General features: G+C 39.2%; 1 protein-coding gene across 5 annotated transcripts in view; it reads right to left on the reverse strand.

The window, feature by feature from the left end:
• TNS3 (tensin 3) overlaps positions 1 to 24,577 on the reverse strand; it is a 241,567-nt gene that overhangs the window by 139,988 nt on the left and 77,002 nt on the right. For 4 of the 5 annotated variants that reach the window (XM_074830359.1, XM_074830348.1, XM_074830339.1 and 1 more), the window contains exon 5: positions 4,251 to 4,289. The exons of the other annotated variant lie outside the window; for it this stretch is intronic. In XM_074830359.1, the coding sequence (XP_074686460.1) occupies positions 4,251 to 4,289 (39 nt within the window). The remainder of the gene's footprint in view (positions 1 to 4,250; positions 4,290 to 24,577) is intronic. 5 annotated transcript variants of the gene reach the window in all.

Genomic DNA, 24,577 nt, shown 5'->3' on the forward strand with positions numbered 1-24,577 from the left:
GTACTGAGGCTCCACTTAAAATGAAATTGGAGAAGGAATCCTTCATATAAGGCTCAGGCCTTCCCAACAGCACAAAAAACAATTCAGCCTCAGATTTCTCAAAAAATATCTTGCAGGCTCACATTAAAAACAGATGGACTGTGCTCCATGGGAACAACAGACCGCCTCACATTTTTCTTTCAAATGCATCTTCTCAGAAAAGTAAATGAATGCAGTAAGGATAAAAAATACATCGTTGTATCTACCGATCTTTCTCAGCGAAAACATCTGGGGAGTACTGCACTCACCAGGCACCACAGAAAAAAAGGAATGGGAGGGTTTTTTACTAAAAAGGACTAATTTTCTTTCAAACACTGTTAGAATACTGAGTTTTCTTAAGGTTTTCTGTTCCCTTCCTCTCTTTCCCCATATATACTTGGCTTTTTGGTTTTGTTTCTCTTTGTATCATAATACATTTTCACAAAAATTCACCTTTAGCTTCTTTCAAGAAAATGCTGGCACTAGGTTGGATACATGAAGGTATGTGTTAACCACCACAGATTTCAAGTAAAAATGAGATATGCAGTTAGGATGAGGCCTCTGCGACTCCACCACTTGCTTCTTCACCAATTTTTTCAAGGTGTTCTCCCACACCTTTAAAACACACACACACCCACCCAAAAAAACCAACCCACCTACACAAAAAACCCCTTTTCTCCCACAATTAGTTTTTTTCTGTTCCTCTCCTTTTTTGAGACAGGCCAGAGCACAGTCTGACTTACTGTTCAAAATCAGGTTTCTTGTTTGTTAGGAGGGGTCTGAATGTTAAAATCTTGAATTTTTCTCTTCACAAGCAGAAAAAAAGGTTTGCATACTTAAGGAAAACAGAAGCAAAACAAAAAAAAGCAGAACTACTTCCACCCCTTCCCCCTCCCCAATTCCTATCAAAATGATTAAACTTCCACCCAAGACTTAGTGAAATAGCTAAACAAACTTCAGATTGAAGTGGTGTTACAATAAAACATACGTAGCTGTGTAGATGTCCACTTAATCTTTCCACATCGTAACAGCTGGTTATGAAATATGATGTTTAAATAGCAGCACTACAGGTATGCAGAATTCCTTGGTAAGCAGTTGGAAAAAAAAAAAAGAAAGGCTGTAAAGGTTAAATCAGAAATTTCTCTGGTAAAGATCACTACTTAATCATGCCTTAAAACTGACAAGTCATGCCGTAATAAGGACCATTCAACCAATGGAGTAAATTTAAGATAAAAATCCATGTACACCAAGAGGTTTGGGCCTTCATGCCACATTTCATTACCCCAAGACATTTTGCAGGATATGTGAGAGACCTCTAAGGAATTAAGATTTAATTTCCTTTATTCTTTTCAAAGATACACTATCAGGAAGGATGGAAGAAAAATTTCAGTAAAGGAGACAAACTGCCCTCTTGAAACATCTTAAACTGTACTAGAATACTTCCTAGAATCTAGAAGTGACCTCAAAAACAATATCCTTCCATTGGCTTTCTTTTTATCTTTACCTTTTCAAAGTAATAGATGAAATGAAATTTGGAGCTTTAAGGTTAGGGCCTAAACCTTCTCCTGTTTTTGCAGCACCAGAGAAAAAGACTTGTTTAAGAAAAATGTGTGTACTTTTTAGCAATTTTCTTTTAATTAAAATGTTGATTTTGAATAAATAAGATCAACTGAGTAATTGCCAATCTTTCAAAATAAGATTCAACAATTCCACAAAATGCTGTTTAAATAGACTTACCATCTTTGATTTTTATCAAGTTTTAGAAGTTATATAGGCTAAGTCAGCTCTTAGATTAAAAAAAGTGACCATGGAACCTTTTTTTCTTTTTTAAAATCTTTGGGTCATCTATACATCTCCACAATGAAAGTCCATTGCCACAAATAACCCATTGCCTCTTCTTGAAATAAAATGAAGCGCACAAGAATAGGTCATCCTTGCTAAACATTTGACTTGAATTAACTGAGCTGGACTAACATCATCCTCCTTTCTCCAGTCAGAGGAATGTGCATGACAACATAAAGTAAGTAGTATTAGAACACTTAACAGCAGATGGTTTATATTTTAGCACCTGAAACTCCCAACAGCTGCACTGGGTTGATATATGAGGGTCCCAATGTCATTACAAAGCTTCAAGATACATGGCTCATGAGAAATGGGAAGAAAGGGCCTCTCTGGAAACAGACCCAAGCTGAATATAATCAATAAAACCCACATTCTGAAGAAAAAGAGCATCTGTGAGTTTCATCAGGCTTTAATAGTCTTCCAACAAACATGCCACAGAGATTAACTACAGTTCTTGCTATCAGCTACATTAAGGAGAGCAATACAGGCAATCATTTCAGTGGCTAAATATATGTAGCACTAATTTAGAGCAGGCATATGCACCATTTATTTATGTGAGAACTAAAAGGTTGGAATTCCTTGGCTGGAATGAACGGGGATAAATCCATGGTTCAGCAGCAAATTGATCCGCAACAAAGTTTTGTTTAATTTGAATAGAGTACTGACCTCCCTATTATCTGAAAATATCAACTACTTATTCTTGATCTTCTCAATATTTTACCCTCAAAATACTTGTAAAAGAAATTGCTTACAGCTAATATGGTCACAGATTATCCTCATTCAGAACAACAGAACTCTTCCCTAAACAGATAAAATTTATTTGTGCACAAGACAGACTCCTAAAAGTGTCACCACATTTCACATCAAAAGCAAAACACATTGCTCAATCACACTCTCAGTAATAAGAACACATTGCACACTATGTAGTGAAAATATTTCACATACAGCTTTCCCTGCAAGAAATTTAAATAGAATTCCAACGTTTCTTCTGCCTAAAACTAGTGAACGTTTTATTCAGGGACCGAATATACTTCTGACTACATCCCTGCTAGTAAACTGAAACAGGTAAGTCCACTTTTGACATCCATACTGTTCAACTGTCAGCAGGTTGCAGAGTCACTTGGGCCCAGATCACCAGCACTGCCCCATGTTCGCAGTTCACATCAACCAAGTTCAACCAAAATTATTAATGGTAAAGACTGGTAACATAACCCACAGATTGCCGTATGCTTACAATTGTTGCTGAATCACAATGACAAATTTTCCATGTCAGAATCAATATTCAGGTTGTGTGGACAACACAAAAGAAATCACAACCGCGGTTGCCAGTTACATCTAATACTGTGAGCTGCAGACACAAGAAAGGGTTTCTTTTCTATTTATAATTTTAGCAGTAATGTCATACAGGATCCTCAGACTCTGACGTAGGTTAATTCATAAGATTACTGGGTCAAAATTAGGAAAGTTAATATTCACATTCCTTGTAATACCACAAATAACTGATTTAGGTTTCCAGCCTTTCTTTTAAAGGATAATAATTAAGCAAACCATGAACCAACACTTCTATAGCACCCTTTTACTTCTGTGGTTCATATGAGGTAGGTATCATTACCTGTATTTTTCCAGCAGGGAAATCAAGACACAAAAACATGTAAAGTGACTTGGCAATTCACATAGCAAGGCAGAAGTGAGATGTAGGATTCCTCAATGCCAGTGGCTGCATCACATACCTACAATATACAGAGTTCTTGGCTAACACATGGGCATCAGCTGCTGGCTGATTAGTCCTAGTAATGACACTAGCAGGTGGCAGTGCTGGTTCAACTGTTACACCCCATCCTCCAGGCATCATTCATGTTACCCTTGGAGCTAAAATAACCAAATTCAGTCATGCAAGCCAGAAAAGGCTTATCATTTTCCTACCCTGAGCAAGCATGGGTTAACTTCCTCTCTTCCGCCATCAACAAAAAATAACAAGCCCCACACAAATCATCCACTATTTGTACTTTCAAACTGACATGAGACATGGGTATGTTGAAACAATTAATGCCTGTCTTTAGAACACACAAAAAGCAGATAATGTAATATGGACAACTACACATGGTTGCTGCATCCAGTCCAGTTTAAGAAGAATCCTAAACAGCAGAAAACATTTCACCCAGTTAATAATCCTTAGCCTTGCAAAATGCTCAAATAAAACCACCAGATTCCTGCACAGTACAGGACACAGTAACAAGCTTCAGGAATAGACTCTTGATTTGCCAAGCCCTCACAGGGGAAAGGTGACAGCACAGTACTGAAATAACAAGAAATTATAGGAGGCCACAGCAGTAACCTAACCTATAACCTAATAAAACCTGATGGGTGTCAGTAGTACCAAAAATACTTACCAGTTCGTAGTTGCTTGGAAAAATGCAGGGTGTCACCACCTGGAACAAAAAAATAATGATAAAATAAGGAAAAAAGATACTTCCTTTGGAGATTACCCAATCCCATTGATTGAGCTCCCTCAAATGCTGTTAAATCCAGGCAGAGTCAAAGGGTCACCAACCAAACCAGGTGCAGAATCTGAGTGTCCACAGCTGCTCTTGGCTGCATTACCTTTTCTTAGCTCCCTGAAGATTAGCATTAGCTCTATGCTAACTCAGTGCCCTGCTCTCATACTGTCATCAGTGAAACAGGTTGAAGAGCAATGCCTTCCCTCAGGTCACATATGCGGAGAAACATGGAGGACTTTCTCCCCTCCTCCATCCTTTGCAGCGTTCTTCTAATATCATCTCAGTTTTAGTTAATAAATAAGTATTCTGCTTTTCAAGTAATCTAGATCTTCAGCAGTTCCCAATACCTTATCCTTGTTTTGGATATTTTTATGGGGTGTGGGCTGAGCAGAGCAAGCAGAACAGATATTCTGTGGATTCATATAATTTCAGGGGCTTGGCTCCAAGTTGAAACACTTCCTATGGAGAACATGTTCTGTATATATCACACCAAAAAAACCCCTGAACAAACTTACTTGAGAATTAAAAAAAAAAAGAAAAACACAAAAAAAGCCAGGAAGAGCATGACTAACTCAGATTACATGATGATCTAGGGAAAAGCAAGTGTTAGCTTCTTTCTACAGTCCCATACAACAGGCACCCTCAGACCTCACACATACAGTTGAAAGACTGTGGTTCATCAATTTACACCACTCAGCTGAGCTTCAGTAATACTCATCATACACACTCACTTTAACAAGCACCTTGAGGTTAACCCCAGTGAAAACTGTTTCATTTAACACGTTCACCTTCACAATTACGTCTCTCCAGGACAGACTCACCTCTCGGCCAGCAGAGCAGAGCCAGAAACTGTGGCAATACCTGGACTACAAAAGCGGAGTTTTCTTTCCAGAACTGTCGGTGAGCTGACCTACCAGCTCACAAGTCACTATATACAGAGTGGGATACTGGGCAGAAAGTGCCTGATGTATCATTTATAATCCTTAGAATAATAAAAAGAAGATGCAGTCCATGCAACAGAGCAGGCTTCAAAAACAAAAAGAAACATTAGTTCTGTAGGCAGCACAGGCAAAAAGAGACAGACCTGACTACACCAGGACAACCCACTCTGGTCTTAACTGTCAAGAACAGCTTTTAACCACTAGCATGGAAGGGATGGCATTTGCCTCCATAACTGCTTGTGAAAAAGATGCATCTCTGATTCTCAACACTTCTTAAATCACAAAGTACTTATTAAAAGAAAAAAAAATAGCACATTTATTTTCAACTCTCGGCCTCCTCATGATCTCCACAATATCCCTAAAGAAAACAGGACAGATACGAACCCTTGAGGTTTGTCTGCTAGACCCTCTGACTCCTCAGGAGGCTTGCAAGTCTAAGGTCTTAATAAGCTGCATTTCTGCAACTCATTTCATGACTGCCACTAATGATTCACTAGTCTATCCAACTGAACACCCATACTAAAAACATGGAAGATGGAAGATGTTAACTAAGCTGTCATGATAGCGTTCCCATCACAATCACCAATTCTCCTTTCAAGCCGAAGTGGCAAACCACCAGGCAGAGCAGTCCACTGCAGGAAGAACAGAAGCCATGTGCACCCTACACCACCACCACGAGCAACAAACACTGCATCTATGGAGGAAAGCCTGTCCCCAGTTGTCCTGACTATGCAATTACCTAGTACTTATTATGAACACTAAAAATCAGGTTTTGCTAGTATTCTTATTAGCAATATCTAAGGTTAAAATACTTAAAAACTGAAATTTAACAATTACTTTTCTCTCATTGCCTATACTAAGAAGAAAAAGAGAGAATTAACAGAAACCCCAAAGGGGTTTGCAGGCTGGCTGGTTAGAGCAGAGGAAAAGCAGAGATGAATTAATATTACATGCTCACATAATAATTGGAACCACTGTGGAATAAAATTGTCATCACTGGAGCACATAAATATCACCTCTGCTCACTCCCTTCCCTCTACTGTTAAAAAGCCTTGAGGAATCAAGCATCTCTTTTCCCTTTGGCAAACCAAAACACAACTCTGCTGTAATGTCCTCAACAATTACAGCTAACTCACTGCTTAAGAAAAATCCCCTTTATTCTGACAGAAGAGCACTGGGGACATCCACTGGAAAAGAACTTAAGCAGAGAATTATGGATCTTTTTGGGCAGATCTGTGGCATCTTGTTCAGGTTACTCAGACACAGGGCTCTAAGAAGATGAGAGCTAACATTACGGGCAATGCTTGATTTTTTCCTTCTCTGAGCTTCATTACGGCTATATATAGCAATCTGACTTGACAGACAGACTCCATCTTCTCCTGGTCATGTGTCATTTGCACTTTCTTTTTACAAAGATCAACACCTGCATTAGCTAGTACTGTTCTAGGACTACCAAAGACTCACATAATACCCTTTCAGGTGTATACAGCAATCCCTTTGTCCTTGTACACTGCCACTTATCACTATTTTGAACTGTCATTAAACTGCAGAGTACTCAAAATGCATCACACAGCCAAAGACTTGCTTTGGCACTGCTACCATTTTTGAGCTACAAAACTCAATGTACAACACACTGAATCACTCAAGGTGCACTGACTTTTTTTTCATCTGACTCCATATACACAAATAGTATATTTCATCCCAGATGAAGCAAAATAATCCAGATCTCTATGTATCCCAATTTCAGTTCTCATGAGCAGTTACAGCAAATTCTTCTACTGTTAATCCAGACACAGGTTAAAAGTGAAAGAGCTGACGTGTTCACAGATAACAGAGCCTATCACGAGGTCTAGACAACCTAAATTGAGGATATGTGACTAGCTCCAACTTTTTTTCCTGGTTTGCAAAAGTCTGAGATGTGCTAAAAAATAAGCATTTAGAGAAAAAAATATAAAGCTGGAAAGCAAGACTGCAGAACTTCAACCCAGTATCAATTCAGAGACAGAAAATAGAATATGTTTTATTCACTGATTTTATGTCTTATTCACTGATTTAAAAAGCTGCACATGTGGTGTACCAAATGAACAAACCAATAAACTTCAGAAAGACTTTTCTGATCTCCCAACTGAAGCTACAGCTAATCTTAAAAAAAGACATTTGCAATCACCTGGCTTGTGCCTTCAATAGTATCTTTATTCTTGTAAGAAATATACTGGATATGCATTATAGTGTAATATTTCATAGTTCCACACAACCAAGGTGCATTTAGCTTCTGTACTTCTGCACATTTGTGTATCAAAAAGCAATACCAGAATATAGGAATGCCTTGCCTGATTTTCAAAAAGTTACCTCTTCAGTGCCCGGCGCATAGACACACATGCATATAAACAAATTAGTCTACCCACAAACAACCAAGCAAATATTTGAAAGATAAGCTACCTGTTCTTGTACACACAGTTAATACGGAAACACTTCCGTGGTGTGATACTTCCCCAAATCAAGCTTTAGTTTGAAAAAGTCCTGTATTGACAGAAAAAGATTTAAAATAATTACTTTGATGAAGAATTCTGACTCCAATGAATCTGCAGGTAATTTTCCTTCATGTGACTGTAACACCAGTTACATCAGTTAATGAGTAACTGACCAACACAAGATAAATGTTAACTCAAACAAGAAAAAATGTCAACAAATGGCAGGATAGCTGGCACTAAGGAAGTAAAATCTGTCCCCACTTGCTGTAACAGAGACACAACAGTGCCCCCCACTGTTGCACAACAGGTCATTTGCTGGGATATGCGGTATTTACATTTGTGTGCTTTTTTTCCACTCCCAGATGCATCCTTCATTTTTATCTTCCTTCCTTTTTATTTTCTTTTTGCAGGCAGTAGGTGGTCTTTCAGAAGAAGAACCATCTTCAAAGAACGACCTAGTTATTACCAAAGGTGCATTTCAAAGTCCAAATCTCAAACACTATCACATTGCTTTTGCAAAAGCAAGTTAAGCATTTCTCTACAATGAATCACTTTCTTCCATGTTACTGTTTTATCAAGTAAGAAATGCTGGCATGCCTACCACAGGTTATCTGTAACACAAAGGATGTACAGGGGGAGAAATCTTCATCAGATATATACATGACCTGCTAAAAAACCCATTCATTCTAGTTCATTACTAATCATGTTACAGAACTGACAAGAAAGGGTGAAAAGAGCAGCAAAATTAAGCCACTGACATCCTCCAAATAATGTAAAGTTACAGTGATGTTAGGAGACCTTGTGACTGTTGCATAAATGACTGTCAGGAGCTCAAATGGAAAGCTCATGGAAATATTTAATATGCATCTTTATATACATATACACACACAGACACTTTTTTTTTTTAAACACACGTTTATCTATTTATTTACATCTAGAGCTTTGGAGTTAAGTCTTGAAAATGTAAGCAACTTCTCTGCCTAGTTTTCTTCTTTTGACATGACTGTGAGTTATCAACCCCCTTCTCCAACCCACCCCCCAAGACACTTAAGTCATAAATCCCCCTACTCACTACAGAAAGAAACTAAAGGGCATTAAGTGCAGTGTATCTTCGAATAATCGTGTGCTCTCAAAGATACAACCTGAAACATGACAAAATAAAAACGTAAATCCAAATTCTAGAATAAAAAAGGACATTGCTGGGATATTAACTTGGGAATAAAAAGCTACAATAGTAATACACAACTTTTATATTTAAAAAAACCCAACATTTCTAGTTATGTGTTATTAGTACCTAACTCAGACTTTTCTCCTGGGAGCCATCAAGTATCCTCAGCACTTCATGCCAGACAGAACAGCTTTAAAGTGTGCCTGAAGCCCACTGAATTTTTCTCTTCAAATTAAGCATTTTTTGGACACATTGAAAACATCAGCCTTAAAGGAAGACTTATCAAACAGCAGACACTGAACAAGTACTTTGCAGTTAGTACAATATTTTAATAAACACGATATAATTCTGTTCCAAAACGAAAAAAGAGAATAGATACAGTAAAAACAGCACTGAGATTCAGTGCAGCTATACACCATTTCCATTCTCACTTCAGAACAACAAGTTCTTTTGCACTATGGAAACAATCTTCCTACTTCATTAGCATAAAGCAGTTTTGAAGTTAAGTTTGGAAGAAACAAACAAAAAAGTTGCATTATAAATTGCAAAGACAACTACAGTTAAACTGTTACTAGGTTTGGCTCATGATTATCAATGAAATTCAAAGATTTATTTATATAATGCTATCATACAGCAAGCAGAAGCCACATAATGTCAGAAAAGCTTCTTAACACATTACATTTTTTCCTCACACTTAGTTCTACGATAAAGTTGTTACAGGGAAGGTCAGAACAAACACTCTGAGCTCAACCAAATTCCAACAGTGATATTTTAGCATCATTTTATTAATTTCTCAGCTTCAGTATTTTTTATTTGCTGAAATAACATTAACACTACATGTACCCACCTCATCAAGGTGTAAAGAGGATCAGCTGAAGCTTGAGAAACTCTCCAAGAGTTTCTTGGAAAACACACATAACTGAGTACTGTAACATCTAAGCCATGTCCCTACAGTCCTGACCCATGCACAACTCCTTTCCGTCTACTTGGGATTATGCCTTATGAGACAAAGTCTGAAATTAGCACTTGAAATGGAAAATTACATACCTTCAGGAGGGATTTCAAAATTTAGCGTATTTATATATATAAATCCCCGCTTCCCAAGACAAAGCAACAAAGCTGTTTCAAATAAAGTCACTGAAAGAAAAGAAACCTTTCACAAGTAACTAGGAATGCAGTTATCCCAAGATACAAAAATGTATTGTTCGCATATCTTTGCCACCTCAAAGTCTGGCTTTCTTCCATGCTGTGATATTTGATCTTGCAAAGTCATAATTCTGACCTACGTCGTGAAAGTTGTTCTCCAACTCTCCGAAGAACACGTACAGAAGATATTTTGTACATAGGTTATTTGGGAAAAAGATAAAATACAACTTCTTCAAAATGCAAATGAAACATAGCATTCCTAAAATTAAAAATGGATGAGTTTCTCCTGATATCTGTAAACCAGTAACCAGAGATTTAAGTCCTTTCCTTTATCAGATCACTGGATTTGCTCCAAAAGAATTCAGAAGTAAAGGACAAGAAACTCAGTCAGGACTTGGGTGTAGCTAACAGGGGTTAAACCAGACAGCAGGAGCCAAGATCCTAAAATTAGATTTTTACTGGACTTTGCACTATCCCTCTGCACTGTGGTTTAGTTTGCCAATCTGAACTGTAAGTGGAGTGCTAGCTACTGTCCCTCCTGAGTTAATCTGTTTAACAACAGGTTTATAAAGTAGGTCAAAATTATTTCATGCTAAGTGAGTTCAAAAATGTAGTATCTTTGCTCAAAATGTCTCAATTTTCCTGTTTATAGAACAGTTTAAAAAAAAAAAAAAAGAAATCCTGATTTTAACTATTGCATACATCTTTGAGAGACTTCTGCTTTCTTTGTAACAGATATGACCTCTCCAAGCTTAATGAGGTACACATTTCTGAGGGAACTATGCTACCCTTTCAGGATTCCAGGCCTATTTATTTTGGTATAATCCCCATGAGAAAACATGTTTCATTCGCAAAGTCAAACAAATCTTGCAACATTAGCAGACAGGAAGGGCCCTAGCAAGCGATGGAGACATAATTCCATGGACATTTTCTTCTCACAAAGGAAGAAACTACCAGCATAGGTTAGATTTTCTTGAGTGAAAACAAGCTGTGCACCAGCTCTGTTGTACCTCAGAATTTTGGACCTTTAACATACATATGTTGGTGTGATTTCTCAGGGTTTCAGCCTGCTTCCAACATCTGAGCAATGGTGGTAAGAGCTACAGGCGTTATAGTTCCTGTGGTCACAAATGGCACCACAGAGTCAACGGTATCAAAAGTTTTAGGAGGAGACAGAAACTTTGTCACAACGAACTGCAGAACTCACTGCTCACCCACAGGGTTTCACTACTTTCAGTGTGCCTCTAACATCTGGGACAGATAAATGTACATGAAACAAAAGTATTAAAGATAGATAACATGAAAGCAATATTTAAACAATAAACTTCAGTTAAAAATAGGGGGGGTGATTTTTTTTCCTAATACTTATTACAGAGAAGAGGGAAATGTGGTAGAGGAGGAGGGCTTCAGAAGGCAGCAATGCCAGTCTTTTCTATTCAACATCACAGAAAAATACGAAAGCAGAAGTCACATGTCAGAGTTGCTGGTAAAGTAATGGGGGGGGGGGCACGTGGGTGGTGTTTGTTTTTTATTTCCCTAGAGTTTAAAACCATCCATCTGCAGGATGACTCTGCATCTCACTAAAACCAGTTTAATGCACAAAAGTATTAAATCACAAGAAGGAAAGACAGCTCTTCAAATCAGGCAATCCAAAGATACATTCAGCAATTTAGCACAGGCCTAGTTTCAGCATGTGATGGAAGATCTGCAAAAGTCACGTGAAAGAGGCAGAGTGACCGCCACAGCAAGAAGTTCACAGAAATTCTTCGGAAGAACTGCTGGAGTACACTGCTCAGCAAGCCAAAGGAGGCCAAAGCAGCCCAAAGGGTTGAAAACTAAGGAGGAACCTTTCACATCCCACCAAAATGTATTGTAAAGAACGGGTCCATATGAGGACCTAGTTTGCCCATTTTAGAGACTGAGAACATTTCATTGGAGGCCAACATGAAGGCATGAGAAGAGCCTGAATTTTATTGCAGTATTTCTGACTTTCATAGCCTTCTAGTCATTTTAACAAATTTCCCTCCTCTCAAAATAGATTAAAACAAAGTCTTAAACATGTACATTCCAAATATATCTTTAATTTTCCAGCTACTCAGAAAAGACATAATGCAACAAAAAGGTACAAATGCTCTTCCTATAACAGACTTATTAAATACATATATTTATCATGCAAATTAGCATTCCCAAACAAATGGTTTCCACTAAGACTGAATTTCCTTCCTTATGCTTTAACTGTGGGAGGTACTTTACATGTTTTCTTCAGCAAAACATAACAAGACAAGAGAAACAGCCTTTCAGAAATTATTACTAGTAAAATACTATGAAATACTGCATTATCATACAGAAGTTGGCGGCCGGTCACGAGTGGTGTCCCCCAGGGCTCGGTTTTGGGGCCACTCCTGTTTAACATCCTTACTGATGATCTACATGAGGGGATTGAGTGCACCCTCAGTAAATTTACAGATGACACCAAGTTGGGTGGGAGTGTTGATCTGCTCAAGGGTAGGGAGGCTCTGCAGAGAGATCTGGACAGGCTGGAGCGATGGGCTAAGGCCAACTGTGTGAGTTTCAATAAGGTGAAATGCCGGGTGCTGCACTTGGGCCACAACAACCCCCAGCAGCACTACAGGTTTGGGGAGGAGTGGCTGGAGAGCTGCCAGTCAGAGAGGGACCTGGGGGTGTTGATTGACAGCCAGCTGAACATGAGCCAGCAGTGTGCCCAGGTGGCCAAGAAGGCCAATGGCATCCTGGCTTGCATCAGAAATAGCGTGGCCAGCAGGGACAGGGAAGTGATCTTACCCCTGTACTTGGCACTGGTGAGGCTGCACCTCGATTCCTGTGTTCAGTTTTGGGCCCCTCACTACAAAAAGGACATTGAATTACTCGAGAGTGTCCAGAGAAGGGCAGCAAAGCTGGTGAAGGGTCTGGAGCACATGTCGTACAAGGAGCGGCTGAGGGAACTGGGGTTGTTTAGTCTGGAGAAGAGGAGGCTGAGGGGAGACCTCATCACTCTCTACAACTACCTGAAAGAGGTTGCAGAGAGCTGGGGATGAATCTCTTCAACTAAGTAACAAGCGACAGGACAAGTGGGAATGGCCTCAAGTTGTGCCAGGGAAGGTTTAGACTGGATATTATGAAGTATTTCTTTACAGAACGGGTTGTTAGGCATTGGAATGGGCTGCCCAGGGCAGTGGTGGAGTCCCCATCCCTGGAGGTGTTTAAGAGTTGGGTTGACACAGTGCTGAGGGATATGGTGTAGTTGGGAACGGTCCGTTAATGGTTAGACTAGATGATCTTTAAGATCTTTTCCAACCTAGATGATTCTGTGATCTGTGAAGTAGTACAACCAAGTTCTAATAAAGTTTAGACATTTCAGGTTGCTGATACAAAAGTCAGGACTTCTTCCAAGATGGAGCTCATAACCTTCAAAACACATAGTACTCACTCTTTTCATTCTATGTTTTCACAAAATTGTGGTTATTTATTATGACATCTATAACTCAGTTTCTCCATTCTTCCAACAAGTCAGTAAGGCAACTCCTTGCAATCTAAGGCTGGGATGGCCTCAACTTCTTGAGATGCAATATTGCAAGAAGAAATTCAACCAGTTCTAGGAGTATGCACTCTTCATCAAAACCCCCAGCAAAAGCAATATAGTATGACAAGGTAATGGTGCAAAATCCTATATATCATTGGGACAATTTGCCTGCTACCTGATTAGAGACACTGTTGATGTTCCAGACTATCCTTCAAGATGTTGCTATTGTCTTTAGCTGTAACAGTGGACGCAAAAGCAATGCCTCTTGCATAAAAGCTAGGAGCATCACGTACAGTAAGTGTAAACAACTTTTTATAACAGTAACTCACAAAAGAGTGATATATTCTCATAAGCTTCTTGATTCCCATTTCCCAGAGACAAATGTGTCATGAGCTATATAATGTGATCTAAGGGAACATTCCAAGGAGCAGCAATGTAAAATGTATCATTCCCAGGTTCTTTGACACCACTTTAAAAGGCTGACAAATGCCTTTCTACTTCTCTTTAAAAAAAAAAAGGTTACATGGCAAGTCTGTGTGAGATCTTTAACTATACAGAAAGGATCAGAGCTAGCCAAAAAAATAACTGGACCAGTAAAGAGGTCCTTCCCAATATCAGCCAAAATAAGACAGGGTATGGGAGGAAAAAACAAAAAAACCCAACTCTCTTAAAACATCCTAGACTTTTCCAGCTGAAAGTTCACATCTGTCATTAAAGTGTAACCTATCCATATTTTGGTGGTGAAAAAGGAAAAGCAAAAATTGGTTTTGTTTCCTTCCCTCACTAACATCAACCTACCCTCTTTTCTCCTTGCCAACAGCTAGATTTATTTTTAAAAGAAAATCAGCAAGGAAACAAACAAACCTTGAAGCTGTACATGAACCAGCTGGGTCTTGCACACACAGCCAGCTATCTGAAACAGTAAGTTTAAATGAGAGTTCTTATCTAAAACCACTAGCATACTTTAAAAATACTTTCTCATTTTTGGGAAGCCCCAGCAAATTAACTATCAAGTACACAATGCTCCAGCACAGCCCTTCTCCTACTTAAACAATCCAAGGTTTATGCCCATAAAAAGCAATTTCAAGTCCTCATGTCCCTCAATAGCTTACACTTCTGGCTGAATCTGAAGGTTTATTCACTACACAGTTCATTACAGTGATATTTTATCTAACAGAGGGCAAAATATTTTGCAGACAGGAGATCGGAAAAATACTGCTTCTAGGTACAGTCAGGAAACATCTGAAGATCCCTTTGAACTGCAAATCTCAGTTACAAAACTGATACAGTAATCCCTTTGACTTCAACTGCAAATGTTTGTATTCTAGCTCAATGCCAGGCAGCACTAAAAGGGTTTCATGCATGGTAATATAACATGGTAAACACAGTCTATGAAGAAAAAAATCCTTTAAGTCTTCAGCCTTACTGGATGTGTTCGGATTTATGGATTCCCACAAAAAACATGTCAACCACAGAGGTGCATTCACACAGTTGTCTCCTGGAAACAATATGACAAGTTTTCATTTAAGTCCTTGATTCCCACTGCCCAAAATCTGATATGGTCAAGGATTACCCATACTGAAATAAAGAAAAAAAGAAAAAACCAACCTCACGTGAACCCATTTGAGAAGCAAAGTTGTCACCATTTGGTCCAGTGCTGGTCATGATAGTTTTAATCTACATTTTCAACAGTGTGACATTAACTAAAGTGTAAAAGTTGATGGTATTTTGCTGATCTCAAAGCAAATCTTTTCCACATTGCTCAATTATTTTTAAAGTCAGAAGAGTTTTACTTCAAAATCACTTAAAAATAATAACATAACAATTGACAAAGCCTGGACATTCAGGTGAAAAGTTTGTGGTATTCTGTTTGCATGTCTTCCCCCAAAGCTGCCTTTATTTTTCTAAGAAAGTTTGACAAATTATCTGTAGTACTTGAAATGCAACTGAGTGAGTACAAAACAGGGTTAGAAAGTTCAAGAGCAACACTACCGAAGTAGCAGCCATCTCTTTAAAAAGTAATACACTTTTCGACATCTTGCAAATCTGGCTTCTGCTCCAATTTTGTATTGTTTTAAACATTCAAGGAAGAATTCTTACCACCTTTTTGAATATACATGCTGAATTCCCTCAGTAGCAAGCTGATGCCACATGCAAATCAGATAGAAAAGAAAGAAATATTTATCACTCTCAAAAAGAGAGAACATTGGCAATAGTTTGAGAAATGGTAACATTCAAGATATAGTTACTTCCCTTTCCAAACCGACCAAGTATCACTGGGAACACATACTGGGCCAACCTTCATACCAATTTCAGTGCAGTAATCAAAGCAGCAGATGAGATTAGACATTAGCAGGAACACAATAACCTTGGAAACCCTAGCGACTTTTTTTTTTTTTTTTTATTTGAAGAGAAAATGCCTCACCACCATTCTAGAGAGTCCAGCCCACTGCTTACTCACTCCTGCTATCAGTCTCTTTCCTGGTTTCCTAATAGAACTAGTAATCTAAGAAGACAGAACAGGGTACATCACATTAAACTCAGTTAACTTTTTTTTCAGTCCCCTTGCCTGGGACTATAAGCCAAAATTCTTTCTTACAGCGCTACTGGAAGTCTAGAGAGGTGCTCCTTCACATACTTTACTCTCCAGCAATGAACAGTAAGTAGTGTCCTGCAATCGGGACACACCATGTGCTGCACACCAAGTGAGAAGTCACCATCCTTCTGCTCACATAACTTCAGTGCAGTACAGGGGAGCTAGAAGTAAAGAACTTTTAAACAGAAAGTCTTCCTTCAGATCTTTCTTAAAAAAAATAAAAAAACCTTGCGATTTGAGATTACAATTTAAACTGAACTCCCGATACAGGAGGCATAGAAGTTTTTAAAAACAGAAGCAGAGAGGAATATGTGCAGAACAAAAATTAGAGTCAGTATTCCTAAGATAAAAGAAGACTAAAGGTACAATATTTGGGTTGGGGGGGTAGTTGGGTTTTTTTTCATTTGGACATTATTTACACAAGCAGTAGGAGAACATGAAACTAATCCAGAGTCACAAGTGAAATAGTTTTAGTTATTATATGACTAATAAGAATGCACTGTCCATAACTTAACTCTAAAAAGTTAAATGAGCTGTTTAAAAGATGGACCAGGTACACTAATGTTAAATTCAGAGAATGGTGAATTTCTGATGAAGTTCAGGGGACATCCCAGTTCCAATTAATCACAGTGCATCACATCAGACTTCACATAGTTGCCTTGTTTGCATATGTTTGTATGTTACAAAGACAAACCTATATGAGAGAGGGAACATGAGTATGTGTATTTGTCAGCCACTTGGTGGGAACTATTACATCAGACATCATTTCAGGAGTCTAAACTAAGTTTCAGGAAGGTAAATGAAGCAATAGTCCTTGGAACTCTTGGCAAGGATGACAAAAAAATATGCCATCTCTTTTCCTCAACCTTACACAAAAGAGAGAAGAATCTTTCCTTCTTGCTCCAAAAACACATGGGAGAAATTGTCATACAGCAGTGCACCACACATTTCTCTCATAAATATCTGTCCCACTGGACTGCCAAGGGCCACTTACTCTCTTCACAGGGTAGAAGTATCTGCCTTCATGCCCATCCACTGCAAGAGTCAGAGGCCAGCCTTACAGCCTTAACAAGGCTGCCCCAAGCAGAGGGTTTATCCACAAATCAGTTCAAGAAGTTCCCAAGTGACAAAAATTCATAGAGCCTTTTGAGAGACGATACAGCTAGTGCTTTAAATCTCCAAAGTGAAAATATCTGTTCAATATTAGTCTCGCTATACATACAGATATATATACAGATACATAAAGATAGGTAGGTAGGAAGTCCTTCATTTTCACCATACAAGTTGAACATGCCACCCAGGACAAAACCAGCTATCACTCCTTGCCAATTTTTATTGCTATGATTACTGTCACTCTCCCTTCTATAATGCTGCTAGTCATGTTTTTTACAGTAATTCAAGTTAAATTTTTGTTTATTTCTATTTGTTTTTCTCTAATCATGTTCATATTTCTTAGTTAAAGAGACTAAGAAAGATTATGGTACCACAGGGTACTATGGATTTGGGACAGTTGGAAGGCTTCTTTCAATCCTCTTCAAATCAGCAACAGCTTAAACAGGTTAAAGAAAAAGGAAAAGCAAGGTCAAGGGAAGAATTACGTTTTCTCAGATACATATGCCTAGAAGAAAGGAATCAGAAAAAAACATGGCCTTTGAGATAAGTAGCAGCACAATGTGTCACATCAGAGTTTATACCTTTTATGAATAAAATAATTTTGGTGGCTTTATAAATGATAAAATGCTAAAATCATATTATAAATCTGTTATTTACCTACAAAAAATAAACTACAGTATTTGAAAGTAATAAATTGTTCGGTTGAGTTTTACCAGCATTCAAATGTCACACTACAGCTCAAGAAACTAGTCTAAACAAGGATTTTAGACCACTAATACAAAATTCTGAAGCTTTGATTAAATCTGCACTCCACTGAGATGTCTAAGCTTCTTGAAAGGTGAAGAAGGAAGTGTGCCAAACCAAACCCATATATAATTATCTTACCGGAACTGGAAAAAGCCATAGAGCCATCTGCATAGGTAGGTTACTGGTTTCTTTGAAACATCATTTCAGACTAGCAGAGCATCAAACTGTATGTAGATAAAATGTTGTTTTGGCTTAAGCATAGCAAAAATATATTTTGTGTTGAATTAAGGACACATGCAATGTTCTCTAGGCAAAGGCATAAAAGCTGGATCACATCTGATTCAGCAAAACAGCAAATACTTCAGTTTACTGATTGTAAGAGAAATTAAGCATTTGCTTACAATCTTAATAAAATCAGTTCTCAAGAGGGAAAAATTAGCATAGAAAAAAGAGGTCAAGAAAATATGATCAAAAAGTTCCCCCTTCCACTTTCAATCTTTCCACAGGACAGGAGATGGAAACTGGTTTTCAAATTCCTAGACTTCAAAGAATGATGTTAGGCTGGAGTCATGAGATGATGCCTTTCAATGCCCCAGCTCTATATCACATACCTAACTGACAGAATAAAAGATAGAAAAAATGGTATCCCAGGACAGAGAGCTAAGTAAAAGCCTTGTGGTGGGACAAACAAGTATTCCTACATCATAAGCACAGACACATGCCCTGAGACAAAGCTACAAAACAAAGGGGACTCAAGTTCCCAGAGCAAAATCCAGAGCAAAGCTCTGGGGCATTAGACATGCTGTAGCTTCAGAAACCGCAGAGAACGCTAATTAGATACGTACATCTGAACAAATAGCCATACATAAACATCTCCAAGCTAAGCAAGCACGGACTGAGGCCATACAAGATAGTAATTACCTAAATGAACTGGGATTTGTACAGCAAAACAAAATTTTTTCAGAATTCATTCCTATGATGTTTTTCCGAGTGAAAACAAAAACAAAAACTCTTTTAGAAAGAGTTTTAAAATACAGTACATACAGGAATAGCAAACACTTTCCTCTAGAGTGGTTTTCTGCCCCCATCACTTTAAAGAAAAAAAAGCACAGATTCCTAAAGCTGCACCTGCACCACCACCACCCTCACACCCTCCCCTCCCCCATTATAATAAATTGAAATAGTATTATATTCTGGTATAACATAACAGTTTGAAAGGCTGGCTTTAGTTCTAAATAAGCCTGCTGCAAAACCAAATATATTACAATACCTTAATCTATGCAATGTCAGTGACAAGTTTATGAGGGCTTTCCATGATCGGAAGAGGCAACGCTATGGTCCAGCAATTCCATGCCAGTACTTTTCAGGGCAGCATTTTTAGGCTCTCTTTTCTATCAACATGCAGAAAACTATGGTTCATCAGGCCTCCTTGATGAGCATGCATACATATCAGTAGCACAACAACTCACTGTGATTATCTACAGCCAGAATACTAAGAAAAGTGACATTACAGGTACAACCATCTATCTTTCTATCAACATGTATCAAGTTTCTGAGGCAGAGAGCAACAGGGCTGTCCTAGCTCAGCACTGCCAACGCACACCACACTGATGGATGAAGAAGAGGCCCATCAAGCAGTATGCAGTTAAAAGAGCTGTCCTGAAATCAAATGCTTCTACAGACTCCGGTGCACACCAAGATCTCAGACACTGCACTGGCAGGGATGCAGCAATCAGTTTCACAAATAGGTTATGAGAGTTTGTGCAGGCTACAAGAGTTGAGGGACATCTTCAGGAGCACACTGATTGAATAGCCCCTTTACGGCACAGCCCAGTCAAAGCTCTATCTCCTAGGACACAATTAGATCTCTTCAGTCCCGAGCAACCTCACTGCTTTTCATCTGAACAAACTTGCCCGAGAGACTTGTTTACATTTTCATTGTTCTCTGCATGAAATACTGCTTCCTGACATCTGTTCTGCATTTGTGATTCCTTAATTTCCATTAATCCATCCCTGTAGCCATGTACCCGCTGTCCCCTTCAGGGCTAAATCACAAACAGTAATCTGACAAAGATGGATATGTCTCTTAGGGTATCCTCCCAGTGATAGAGGAGCCAACGAGGAGAGGTGCTATGTTGGACCTTGTCTCACCAACAAGGAAGAGCTGGTGGGGAGTGTGAAGCTCAAGGACAGCTTTAGCTGCAGTGACCATGAAATGGTGGAGTTCAAGATCCTTAGGGCAGCGAGGAGGGTGCACAGCAACCTTGCTACCCTGGACTTCAGGAGAGCAGACTTCGGCCTCTTCAGGGATCTGCTTGGCAGACTAACATGGAATGAAGCCCTGGAGGGAAGAGGGGCTCAAGAAAGCTAGTTGATATTCAAGCTCAGGAGCAATGAATTCCAACAAAGAAGTAGTCAGGCAAAAATGCCAGAAGGCCTGCATGGATGAACAAGGACCTCCTGGACAATATCAAGCACTTTAAAGAAGTCTACAGAGGGTAGAAACAAGGACAGGTAGCCTGGGTAGTCAGGGATCAGGTTAGAAAGGCTAAAGCCCTGATAGAATTAAATCTGGTCAGGGACATCACAGGCAACAAGAAAAGCTTTTACAGGTATGTCAGTGATATAAGGAAGATGAGGGAAAATGTGAGCCCTCTCTGGAAGGAAAAGGGAGACTTGGTCATCCAGGATACGGAGAAGGCTGAGCTACTCAATGACTTTTTTCCCCTCAGTCTTCACCAGCAAGTGCTCCAGCCACACTGTCCAAGATACAGAAGACAAAGGCAGAAACTGGGAAAATGAAGAACCACCCACTGCAGAGGATCATCTAAGGAACCTGAAGGCAAATAAGTCCATGGGACCTGATGAGATGCATCTGCGGGTCCTGAGGGAACTGGTGGATGGAATGGCTAAGCCACTATCCATCATATTGAGAAGTCATGGCAGTCTGGTGAAGTTCCTGCTGACTGGAAAAGGGGTAACATAACCCCCATTTTAAAAAAGGGAAATAAAGAGGACCCAGGAAACTACAGGCCAGTGAGTCTCACCTCTGTGCCCAGTAAGATCATGAAGTGGATCCTCCTGGAAACTATGTTAGGGCACATAGAAAATAACAAGGTGATTGGTGATAGACAACATGGCTTCACTAAGGACAAATCCTGTCCAATGAATCTATTGGCCTTCTACAGCATGGTTACAGTGTTGGCAGATAAGGGAAGAGCAACTGACATCATCTACTTGGACTTGTGCAAAGCTTTTGTCACTGTCCCGCACGACATCCTTGTCTCTAAATTGGAGAGACATGGGTGTGATGGATGAACCACTCAGTGGATAAGGAATTGGCTGGATCGTCTCACTCAAAGAGTTGTGGTCAACTGTTCAGCATCCAAGTGAAAAGCTGTGACGAATAGCGTTCCTCAGGGTTTGGTGTTAGGATCAGAGCTGTTTAACACCTCTGTTGGTGACACAGACAGTGTGATTAAGTGCACCCTCAGCAAGTTTGCCAATGACACCAAGCTGTGTGGTGCAGTCAACGCGCTGGTGGGAAATGCCATCGAGAGGAACCTGGACAGGCTCAAGAGGTGGGCCCGTGCGAACCTCAAGAAATTCAAAAAGGCCAGGTACAAGATCCTACACATGGGTCAGGGCAATCCCAAGCACAAAAACAAGCTGGGTGGTGAGTGGATTGAGCGCAGCCCTACAGAGAAGGACTAGTGGATGGAAAACCAAGTATAAGCCAGCAACGTGTGCTCACAGCCCAGAAAGCCAACCGTGTCCTGGGTTGCATCAAGAGAAGTGTGACCAGCAGGTCAAGGGAGTTGATTCTCCCCCTCTACTCAGCTCTCAAAGACCCCACCTAGATTACTGCATCCAGCATAAGAGTGACATTGACCTGCTCAAGCGGGTCCAGAGGAGGCCACAAAGATGATCAGGGAGCTGGAGCACGTCCCTGATGAAGACAGGCTGAGAGAGTTGAGGTTGTTCCGCCTGAAGAAGAGAAGGCTCTGGGGAGACTTTCTAGTGGCCTTCCAGTACTTACAGGGGGCCTGCAGGAAAGATGGTGAGGGAATCTTTATCATGTAGTGTAGCTTACAACAGAACAAAAGCTAATGGTTTTAAACCCAAAGAGGGTAGATTTAGATTAGATTTAAGGAAGAAATTCTTTACGGTATGGGTGGTGAGGCACTGAAACAGGCTGCCCAGAGAAGTGGTGGCTGACCCCTCCCTTGGAAGTGTTCCAAGGCCAGGTTGGACAGGGCTTTGAGCACCACGATCTAGTGGAAAGTGTCTATGCCCATGGCAGGGGGGCTTGACCTAGATGATCTTTAAGGTCCCCTCCAACCCAAACCATTCCATGATTTTATGATGCTTCTATATTCAGACATTCACTATGTTCATTTTTTTTATTTGTTTTTCTTTCCACAGACAATTCCAAGATAGCAGAGTTTGAGCTTTTGGCACTATTTTTGTAGGGTTTTTCAATAACTTTCTTTTACAGCTCATCCAATTTTCACACTAGTATCCATCTGCACCATCTAGTGGATTTACGCTACACAATTTCAGATGTTATAATCTTTCTGCAACTGATATAATGGCACCAAATGCAACAGACTAAAATGGTGCCAGTTAATATCTCCTCCTTTTCTTTTGGTTTTGTAACTTCAGATTTTCTTCCAGTTGTGCCTTAGGTTTTGAAATTTTACTGCAATGCTTGCTTGGATTTTTTATTTTGTACTCACTGTTACGTCAGGGGCAACTTGAAAACCCTCACAGAACTGATTCAGGGTTCATCCTACAGGACAGCAGCTGCCATCCTGAACCAGAGTCCACTTTATTTTCATGGATGATATATATAGTAACAAGAAATTTTTGTTTATAATTTGCAAGCATAATATAGTGGTAGTGTCCTGACAATCTCTTGAAAACCTGCATAGTAGGGTTGCCAGTGTAAGGCCTGAGCTGCTGTTTTTACCTCAATACATTTATGATATTATCTGTTTTGTTATGGGGCTTTATGGCTAGACTTGCACATAATAAGGCTTTAATGAACACTCATGACCCCAGTAGTCTTTCGAGTAATGCTCTCCCATGCTGATGCATTATTCTTCTCCAAAATGAGTACTGGATCTTCTAAGTGCAACGTTCCCATTCACCCCCCCTTCCATAGGACTGTCAGTTGACTAACTGCTTACACATTTTGTCTTAGTTTAACTAACGCAAAAACCAGTTACTCCCCATAAGCTGTGGACAGGGTAGTTTTATAGAAAATGCAGGGAGTAATACTTGTCTTGAAGGTAAAATATATTCTGAAGAGAAGTGATACTTGCAGATCTGCTGGAGCCCGTGAAACTCCACACACATGGATCTGAATCACTGCATATGATTATGGCTACATGTATTCTCAAGGTTGCCTGCAACATCGTTAGATGGTCTTAGTATATTCTCAGTCCAGCTTATAAACCATCAGAATCACTCCTGCCTTAAACTGATAACCAAATGAAAATATAGATGCCATTTGAAGCAATAAAGGCAAAATTCAGATCTGAATCAGGATGAAAGATGTAACAACATTATATATGACATTGCTGTGAGCCTCATACTAGTCAGAAAATGAAAGACTCACAGAAAAATTCTGAATTTAAGCTACTTGTTGGCTTACTACTTCTCTGAAAATCAGAAAAAAGCCTCTTGTAAGAAATAATTTATTAGTGAATTTGGTCTTGTTCCCATACCTTATTTTTCTATCTTCTGTAATACACACTAGCAATTTCTTTTCAATTATTTAAAAACCATAAAATATACCAGTATCTCGATGATAGTTACACTATTATATACTTTTGGCACTCCATATATTAGTCTTTTCAACACTCAACATCCAAGTGCCTGAGAGCATAAATACTAGTTGAAATATAGTTTCCCGTTTTTAACATACATCATACGTATGAAATTCTTTGCCTCCAAAACAAGTTTAAAGACTTTCTTACCACAGTCTCCAGCATCATTTACTTACCATCACTTCTGGAAACTCTAGATCTACTTACCACCTACCCAAGCAAATCTTCAAGCTGCCAACTTTATCAACAAACCAGATTCTTCCCCATGGAAGCTGGTAGAGTTCTATGCTTTAAGTGTTATTTGGCAAACCAAAGCTACTGTGCTAAGAGGGATCAACTACATCTGGTCTAATAAAAAAGTACTTCTTTCTACAAAAGTGTTTCCCTTCTACTCCTAGACTATCACTACTATATAGTATTGTTACTAATCATTATTGAATGCAAATAGTTGATGAAAACCTTCAAAACATAATACCGTACTTGCAAACTTTACCACTGCGTGCACTTTAGCATCTTATTTCATGATAAAACAAAATTCTGCATCTATTTAGCATACCACGTAAGAGTGATTTTCAAATGCACAAGTACCATTTTCACTCAAAGTGGGAGATGCTCAGTCAACTGACACTTGTATTTAGTAGAATTTCCCCAAATGGCCTGAC

The sequence above is a fragment of the Strix aluco genome, chromosome 1 (genome assembly GCF_031877795.1).
Source record: "Strix aluco isolate bStrAlu1 chromosome 1, bStrAlu1.hap1, whole genome shotgun sequence".
In the NCBI taxonomy this organism is placed as follows: domain Eukaryota; kingdom Metazoa; phylum Chordata; class Aves; order Strigiformes; family Strigidae; genus Strix; species Strix aluco.